Source organism: Apis dorsata, unplaced genomic scaffold (assembly GCF_000469605.1).
Source record: "Apis dorsata unplaced genomic scaffold, Apis dorsata 1.3 scaffold_37, whole genome shotgun sequence".
Classification (NCBI taxonomy): Eukaryota; Metazoa; Arthropoda; class Insecta; order Hymenoptera; family Apidae; genus Apis; species Apis dorsata.
In genome coordinates this window covers 564219-573838 of record NW_006263339.1, presented here as the reverse complement: position 1 = coordinate 573838, position 9620 = coordinate 564219, and the positions used below count along the sequence as shown (strand labels likewise).

Here is a 9620-nt window from a genome sequence, read left to right as displayed (position 1 = left end):
CATCGATCTGGAAACACGAGAAATCCTCTCTTCCTGCCGATCGAACCCGATACCCCGCCATATTCACGTGCAACCATCCCCCTATCATGCTCTTTCTCCGTATCGTAACGATAATAATTTAATCATCGTCATCACCCTTTCCACGGATAAACGGTCGACGCGGGTCCGTAACTTCGCTTTCGTATCGTCGATCGCGGGTGGATCGTTTGCATTGCGAAAGCAGGAAGTCATTACCGGGCAGTTGCTTCGCGAGACGGGCGCGTTTTCAGAGCGGAGTATGTAGATCGTTTGATACGTTCGTGCTGGGGTCTGTGCGAAAATAGTAATTACTGTCGCAACGTTGATGGCGTTCTTTTTATCCTTCTACGACACTCGCCTCGTTTTTTCGAAACGATTGTCCTCCCTTCCGTTAAAATTTCTTTCTTTTTTTTTAAATTACAAAGAAATTATTCTGTTGCGTTTTTAAATATTTTTTTTTTTTTTTTTAATTTAATTTCGCGATAAAGCAAATGGACAGATAATATCCTTGTTCTTTGCGATTGAAAAAATTGTTATGAATAGCGCGACTTTTGAAATTAATCCAATTTAATATAATCGAAATAGATTGATCTCTTTGTCGATAATATATTGAAAAAAATTGTAAACGCGGGGTGTTAAATATTGACGCTTGCCTCAATCGTTTTAATTCCGTGATGAAATGAGCAGGTACTCTTCTCGACGATGAGAAAATTATGCAGAGGATGAAACTTTACTTTATCAGCTATAAATATACTCTTTCATTGAGATAAAAATTAACAGACGTTTTCATTTCTTTAAACTCTTCTCTATAAATTTTATAACGCTTCTTTCGTGTTTAAAGGATTGTTGAACACGAATTACTTAATAGCTGTGTGTCTTAAACGTATCTTCTCGCCGCGTTATATTCTTTTCCCTCGTAACGTTCGCAATTTACCTTTACACCAGAATGCACCTCATATGCCCTTTACTGCGCCACGATGACCGTCGACCTGGAAACTCGAGAACTCTCGTCTTCCTTGCGACACGAAATGCGAGATGCATTGCCAATTTTGCGTACACGATGTTTCTATACAGGAAAATCCGGGCGCAGGGTTGTGTGTACCCTGTGCTTTTTAATCGCGAGATATCGCCCGTTGTTTTCGTCACGTCGAGTCGAGGTGAAAGGGTGTACAATGGTTTTGTCATGGTTCTTTCATAGAGAATTATTTAGACATTGAGCAAAAATTTCGCCGGTACTCAGGTATATTAATATTCCGCGCGGTGAATAAAACGAAAAAAAGAATAAAATCGTGGATCTTTGTGCATCCTGTTTGTGTATATTTATATAGGAAATTGAAGTTGTAAAAAAAATTGTAAAAATTTTAATCGAGCTTCAAGCAGAATTAATTATTAATTAGATGACTTCGATTGTTAAAAATTAATTTGTAAGGTAATTTGTAAGATAATCTGCATGATTTATATCGTTGAATAAATATGTATGAAATAAGAGAAGACATGTAGGAACATAAATCGTTACGTGAATGAATAATATTGTTAATATTAATAGCGGTATGTTTTAAGCAACGTCGATAAAAGAATTAGTAAATATTTGAAGGAATACTACACCATTGTTCTAACTTGCCATTTATTGATTTATATATTTTAATTCTTTTTTTTTTTTTTTGCATACGTATGTAAAATGTATGGAGCATCGTTTGTAATATCGTTTCAATGATTTAGATTTCTTTTCTTATCTCTTTTTATCGATAATGTAATCAATGATCTTGAAGGAAAAGGAAAATTTAATCAATGATCGGTTGTTCTCGTTATATGAAATTGTACGTATTACAGAAATGAAAAATTTGTAGAATGAAATTTGTATTATAATATTCTATTATTTTATCTTTTCTTCGATATTTTTATCGATATTCAATTTTTCATTTGATCATAATTTCACTTATGCTCATATAGACTCGAATTCTGTATCATATTACATTTAATTCTTCTATTATACGTGATTCAATCCTCATCATCTAATTGTGTATTTAAATTAATATTAATTTCTTATTTGAAATTTTATTAGATTGTACATTTTAAAACTATAAATGAATTTTTCATTATTAAAAAATTTGAACAAATCCTGAGTCACGTGCACTTGTAACACTGTACACGCAATTAAAATAGTATACGGATACATGCGCTTTAATATTAATTATCGGTGATAGAATGATACACAGGGAACGTATAAACGCGAACCGAATGCATAAGTCACTCAGGTATGCCTCTACGTTACTCATGGCAGATAATAATAGACTTACTTTCTGACTGAATCGAAGAGAATGCAGGAAAAAAAAACGTACAAATCGTTTAAAGATTATAGAAAAAAAATGAGATACAATTTGTTTGTAAAAATGAGTATTTTAACTTATATACAATATTGTGTATAAGTTGAAAGTACCAATAAAAAATCTTTATATATCTTATAAAATATTATTAAAATAAATAAATTATTAAAATAAATCATATTAAATTATTAACATATAAAGTAATACTAAATCTCTTTAAAATGTACTATTTGCAATAAAATTAAATAAAATTTTATTTTAATACAAATATAAAATATACAAAGACTATTCTTAGCCTAATAAAATTATTCTTAATAAAAATTTATTATAAAAATTAAACATAGTTTAGCAAGTATTTGTTTCAAATATTTAATCTAATATTCATTTTAAGCACTTGTCGATTCATGGAAATTTTTGATCGGTTTCTTTGAATCACTAATATAAGAAAGGGGAAAAAACTAAAAATTTATAAAAATCCAACTCTTTTGTATGTGAAGATGTAGGAACCATCCTAATTGAGATTTATTACGACGTTAATCCGGCCAATTGTGCGAACGAAGTTAAACCGTTGACCTCTTAGTTGACGATCCGAAAGGATACACGGAGCACGTGCCACTTCATACATATAAATAAATAATGTCATCTCTATATTATAATAAAAAAATCTACACCAATTTCTCACTCATTTAAATATTTACTTTGCTGCAAAACGCATTCTTTTTTTTTTTGAAATTTTTTTATAAAGTTTATGATCTTCCTAATATTTGGCGTGTATTCAGTAATTTTTTTAAAAATATTCACGAATTATTTTTAAAAAACAAATATAAAAAATAATTAAAATTAATAATAGCATAAATATCACATAGCTTTCAAATAAAAAATTCAATAAGTAACTGGAAAAATTAAAGAATTAAATATAATTAATTAATAATTTGTAATTGATAAAAGTTATCAATTCAAAGTTTTAAATGTTTGTGAAATAGTCACGCGATTCGCACCAAAAGAAAACGTTCGCGATCATAGCTCATGCATAAATCTGTGGCGGCATTTGGCGGTTGTTCTACCGCATAAAGCAACTTATGGCCCATTAACGTGAACTCACTTAGTAACATTACGCGTACAATCTGCCCTTGATATCATTCGTAATGAAGCACATTATGCCACCGCTAGAAATGGGTACCCATCGATATCATCGCAATAAATCACATAACCGCATGATTAACTCTAATAATTAAAAGAAACTTAAGAATACACCATATCGAATCATTTAAGCGCTTCAAAGTTTTTTTATCAGACCCAAAGACCTAATTTAATCTATAATACCGAAAATAATTCAATATCAGGTATTAATATTGTTTTAAAAGTTATTATTATTTTCATTTTTTGTTTTTGAGAAATATTTGCTCAATTATCATTCGTGTTTCTCGCGTATGTAAAAATAATTTGACCGAAATCATTGTTTCATCTCTATTCAGCAATGTTTAAATTGCTATTAATATGTTTAAATCGAATTAGGTTTGACCTGTTTTAAGAAAACTTTTTGTCATCTTGCGCTCACATCGAATGTTACGAATATTGTAACAACAAGCGTATATCCTGTTTTTGTGCCAGTTTCATAACAAAGCGAATACCATTTGTACGCGTAATAACGATATCAATAAGCTCAGAGAGTTCATAAATTCTGAGCTAAATTTCAATAATTTCAATAATTGTCTCTCATATTCCTGTGTTACGTTCGATTTAACTACTCGATTAACTATTCGATTTAATTCCAAAATTATATATATTGGTATATTTATTTTTTATTATATTGGCATATTATATAAAATTAATATCCTATAAAATATTCCTTTTTTCCATGTATAATTATATATTAATTAATTATATATATCTAATTATCTATATATATTTGATTTTATATCTATAAATATTTAAAAATATTTTCGATTTTTATTTAAAAAAAATAAAAAATAAAAATTGTTATATTTAAAAAACTAAAAAATTTTTAAAATAAAAGAACTATATAAAAAACGCGTTGAATACGAAAAAAAATGCGAAAGAAAACATTAATGAAAGAAAATTGAAAAATATAGAAAGCAAGATGAAAATGGGCGCGAAAACTCACCAGTGGCGCAGGCGCTTCCAGCGATCCAAATGAAATAGACAGCGGCAAACAAAATCCGCGTCCTCGTACTTAAGAAGGTCGACAAGTCCGCCACAACATTTCTCCACAGCATCTCCATGTTACTTGGTAAATTCTTTACCACTCTTACCACTTGCACTTTTTTACACTTCACTCTATATGAGCATCATACAATTACACGATCAAGTTACGAAAACGTGTACCAATTTCTATATGATCTCCGCATTTTCGAGTTCACGTGCAAATTCAGCCTCAATTTTTTTTAATAGGCGTAGCGAAAGAGCATTACGACGTACACCTGTGAGACAACATTCCTTTTAGTTGCATTCGTAGTCCCTCCTTTCGAAACATTCGTACCGTTTTCCATTCAACTTTCTGATATAGCAATCAGTATTTCTTCTTTTGTTTTTAAATTAACAAGTTAAATATATAAATTTTCTTGTTAAATAGTATTAAGTGTCATTGAATGCTTTCTTACGGTTCATTGTCGAATTCCGCATCTTTGTTCAAAAATATACACGTAAAACATACCGAAATTTGTAGAATTACAAACAAATTATTATAATTATTGTCGAACAAAGCAAATCGATAAATAAAATCACAATTACGAGAATTATTGCAACAACAAGCACAAAAATTTAAATTTTTCTAAGAATTGAACAATACATCGATCATCGAACGGTAAACATGTATATTCTAAATATTGAAATCCAAATGTCAACATATTTAATTTTATATTTCTCATCAACACTTATCTTTTTTGATAATTGCATTCTAGAAAAAAACTATAGTTTTAATGCATTCTTTCGGACGGCTGTTCCTTCAGGTAAGTCTCAGGTAACGCGGCACAAAACGGTTACATTCACCTGGTAACACCTGGCAACACCGTTAAATTTATTCGAAATTCTCTTAAATGTTTTTTATATAAATAAAAAGCACTATCAGAAAACTTTTTTTACGAAATTTTAACGAAAAGTAAAAACTTGCATGACGCGACGCATGATACGACCTGTCCGTGAGTTTCGTTCGAATTACAAAGTTTTGTTGACTGACCGTCATCGGCTGCGTTCACAGGAGGTGTAAAGTTGAATCGAATCACGCGCATGCTCGAACTGCCTTAGTGGCATTCAACCAGTCAACGAAAAGATATAACAACCAATCAGAAATCTTCTGTAAGTTAAATATTAGTAATATTTCCTATAGTTATATATGCAACAATTCATTTTTAAATAAAAAATATTTTAAAATTTATTATTGATAAATTATTAATATATATCTATATTTTCGTTAAGATAAATAATTAAAATATAAAATTTTTGTTTCTATATTATTTTATTATCGTAATACATATAAAATATAAAATATTTATTATAATATAAGCATATTATAATATATATTATATATATATTATATATATATTATAATATAAGCATGAAATTTTTTTTATATTTATTTTCATTCGAATAATAAAATGAATAATAAAAAAATTATTATATTAAATTTTATTATATAAATTTTAATATAAAATATAGTGAACAAGCTTTTATTCAAGCAGATTATTATTTATTCAAAAATATTTGAAATAAAAATTAAATATATAGGTATTTTTAATAAATGAAAAGAAAATATTTGATATTAAGAAGTTTTTATTGAATTAAATAAGCATTAAAAGAAAAATCCAAGTATTTTTCCTCCAAGATGTTTTCTTCTAGCCTCTTCATGATCCATAATTCCTCCACTTGTAGTTAAAACAACATATCTAAAAAATATATATAAATTACAATAGATAAAAACATAAAATATTTATTGTAACACTAAGTTTTGCATACCCAAATTGTCGAGATGGCAACAGATTATTAGTCCATTTTTCAATGTCATTAATTGGAACATCAAATCTAGGAGAAATTACACCACATTTATTTAACCTTCCACTAAGATTTACTACAACTTTACCACTGCGGTGATCATCAACAATTTCAAATTCTCCAATATATCCTAAATATTAAAAATAATATAATAAAAAAAAATTCATATTGTAATAATTATATGTATATATGAAATAAACATTCATATGAGGAAACTATTTTAGTGTTTTATAAATAAAAAAATATTTATATATAATTTCTTACCTTTCCTCATCATTACAGTTAAAAATTTAATGATTACTTTTGAACAAGGCCTCAGTAGCACTTGCCTTTTTCCACGTTTTTCAGCATTGTTAATGGATTTGAGAGCATCGCTGAGAACGTTCATACGCACCATAGCTAAAAACAAATGTATTTTAATTAAAAAGATATTTTAAAACTACCTATATTGATTGTAATTTCTGAATATCTGAAATGTCATAATACATAACCTATAATATGAATAAAATAAATTTAAACAAGGAACTCTTACTTTTTTATAAACTAATATTAACTTGAATAAGATATTAATCAATTTTATAAATATAATTTAAGTATAATAAACAAAACAATAACAATGAAAAATGTACTACTACTATTCCATATAAATATTCTATATATTTTTGAACAATATATTCAGAATAAAATATTATTATAAATTATTAAATTATTAAAATTACAGACTAATTTCTAATTTATTTATATTAGATGAAGTTAAAAAACTAAGATTACCTGCGATTTATAATTTTGTTTATCACAGCAATGTACACGTTTGTTTAACCGACTGAAAAAAGAAGTTACAACGCAGAGTTACCACATTAATCACTTAAATTTGCTTGCAACCTATTGGTTGAAATTCTGGGAATAAATAATGATTCTGTAATTTTTAAAATAATTGTCATTTATTTTATGAATATTAATAACAATATACAAGATTTAAAATGTTAAAAATATAAAAAATAAATGATTAAGTAACTAATTCCTTTTTTGAAATATTATGATAAATGCAAAAAGTTTTATATTCCCTAATAGATTAATTTGTCCAAAAAATTATATATGATTGGATTGTAAGTAAAGCGAATAAATAATATATTCTAAATTATATTTTTAAATTATTTAATTATATTAATTCCAATTAATTTTTTATATATATTGTTTATAATTGCTATAATAACAGAAATGAAGTGCGTATATATATATATATATATATTTAAACATAATGAAAACTGATAAAATATATACATTAAGAAACGAGATCTGGTATTCTGTCATTGTTCTGTCGATAAGATAGACAAATTCTTGATCAGAAAGAAGAAGACGTACCGTAGAAGAATATAAGCTGTGGTCAATTGATCGAACGATTGGTGATCGAGTGCTTTTGCTGTTCGGTAAATGTAAATGTGTGTTGTATCAACGAGGATTATTGTGCAAGTACTGAGTACTTGTCGAAACATGAAATCTGAAAGTCGATAGTAACCTACGGTTCAGGAGAGTAGTATAAGGTAACGGTCCCTTGCTTTCGTCATGTTGTCAAAATTGATGAGGAAGACAAAGTTGACGGGAGATGCTCACTGATATGGAGGTTGTTGAGAATTCTTTAGTCCGCGGATCGTCTCTACTTGAAAGGTTTCCCGGAAGTTTTCATACGAGAAACACGCAAAAAGGTGTAAGTCGTCAGGCAACTATCGGCTGTCCTGTCGGCTTCCTGAAATTTTAATATCGGTATCACCTGATTCTCGACTTGACTTGCTCATTTGTTTTTCGTTCTTATATTTGTTATTTTTAGGTTACGCTTTTTATAATAGTTTTAAATTTTATAATGATAATTATTTACATTGTTTACAGATTCTACAAGGTGTTCCCGCGGGATTTGGCGAGCTGGCGAAGCCAGGACGTGAATACTCGTCATCCTCGGAGGATACCGCAACACGTAATAAAGACAGTGGTATCCTCGCTGTGCGAGGTCAATCTTTCACAATGTCAGGTTTATGCACTGATATATTAAGGAAAAGTTATACAGCTGCTCATATACATGCAGAATGTAGCAATTTGGCTCATGACAGTGGCTGTCCACCATCTCTTACTAAATTATTGGATGAATTATTAAATCCTAGTAAAGATATTGGTGACAGAGAAACTATAAATTGGTGTAAATGGTTAATAGCTAGTGGTAATACACCAGAAAAATTTGCTAAAATAGGTACAGCATGCATTTTATTTTTTTTAACTGAATAAATTAAAAACATAATATGTATAAAAAATTATATTGAATTTAAATATTTAAATTAAAAAAGATTAAGATATAATATAATATAATATAAAATTCAGTTTTATGATTAAAATACATAGAATATAGAATAATATATATTAATATTACAAATATTACAAATATTATAATTATTATAATTCTACTCTAATCATTGTTCGACATTTCTACATAATATATTTTGTTATGAACATTATTTTAAAATCTGTGGTATAATTATAATGCAATTTGCGTATTTGGCATCAACAAGATTATTCAATAAATATATGTTCATATATATTACTATAGATATGAAAATGTAAATGTATTAGATATTCTAATACTTAAAAGAATAAAGTTCATAAAATTTTTAATTTTAAAATTAAACTAGACAATTTTTTGAATCAATATAATAGTAATTTGAGAAAAAACATTATTAAATATTGAAAATTTAAAAATTTAATTGGAAATTTTTTAATATATACAACATATTTGATCAAATTTTCATATATTTAAGTCAAATATTTTTGAAAAATATTTCAGTGAGAATGTATGATAATGCTACAACTTGTGGATTAGTTTGGACACCTAATTTTGTTGCATATCGTTGTCGTACATGTGGTATTTCACCATGTATGTCTTTATGTACAGAATGTTTTAAAAAAGGCAATCATTATGGCCATGACTTTAATATGTTTTTGAGTCAAGCAGGAGGTGCATGTGATTGTGGTGATGCATCTGTTATGAAAGAATCAGGGTAAAATTTTAATAAATAGAAAAATAAAAGTAAAAGATTAAATTAAAAAGTTATAATTATTATTAATAAGAATAATATTTAATATAACTATTTTTTTAGATTTTGTGATAGGCATGGACCAAAAGCAGCTGTTGATACATCAGCTGCTCCTTCAAATTTAATGTGTGTAGCAGAAGCAATGATGCCTAGAATAATTCTTCGTCTTATACAACATTTACGTGAAAATTGG

At 27.7% G+C, this 9620-nt stretch overlaps 3 protein-coding genes across 8 annotated transcripts in view; 1 reads left to right on the top strand and 2 right to left on the bottom strand.

Moving 5' to 3' along the window:
- LOC102677369 (protein sidekick) overlaps positions 1-5093 on the bottom strand; it is a 43155-nt gene extending 38062 nt beyond the window's left edge. For 3 of the 6 annotated variants that reach the window (XM_006608451.2, XM_006608453.2, XM_006608452.2), the window contains exon 1: positions 4468-5093. In XM_006608451.2, the coding sequence (XP_006608514.1) occupies positions 4468-4585 (118 nt within the window). In that variant the 5' untranslated portion in view covers positions 4586-5093. The remainder of the gene's footprint in view (positions 1-4467) is intronic. The other 3 variants (XM_006608454.2, XM_006608455.2, XM_006608456.2) reach the window with 2 other exon arrangements.
- Positions 5094-6111: 1018 nt separating this feature from the next.
- Positions 6112-7277, bottom strand: LOC102677143 (40S ribosomal protein S15Aa). The gene is made up of 4 exons (XM_006608449.2): positions 7122-7277; positions 6615-6749; positions 6315-6480; positions 6112-6244 (listed from the first exon to the last, which is right to left on the bottom strand). The coding sequence occupies exons 2-4, from the start codon at positions 6745-6747 to the stop codon at positions 6151-6153; spliced, it is 393 nt and encodes a 130-aa protein (XP_006608512.1). The 5' UTR covers positions 6748-6749; positions 7122-7277; the 3' UTR covers positions 6112-6150.
- Positions 7278-7906: 629 nt separating this feature from the next.
- Positions 7907-9620, top strand: part of LOC102673359 (E3 ubiquitin-protein ligase Ubr3) — a 19102-nt gene continuing 17388 nt past the window's right edge. The window contains exons 1-4 of the mRNA XM_031513017.1: positions 7907-8055; positions 8235-8589; positions 9178-9391; positions 9491-9618. Of these exons, the coding sequence (XP_031368877.1) occupies positions 7954-8055; positions 8235-8589; positions 9178-9391; positions 9491-9618 (799 nt within the window). The 5' untranslated portion in view covers positions 7907-7953. The remainder of the gene's footprint in view (positions 8056-8234; positions 8590-9177; positions 9392-9490; positions 9619-9620) is intronic.

Coding starts and splice junctions, on each gene's coding strand:
- LOC102677143 (XM_006608449.2), bottom strand. CDS start 6,747: ATGGTGCGTATGAACGTTCTCAGCGATGCTCTCAAATCCATTAACAAT. Junction 6,481..6,614: donor AACTGTAATGATGAGGAAAG/GTAAGAAATTAT, acceptor TTTAATATTTAG/GATATATTGGAGAATTTGAA. Junction 6,245..6,314: donor TTGCCATCTCGACAATTTGG/GTATGCAAAACT, acceptor TATATTTTTTAG/ATATGTTGTTTTAACTACAA.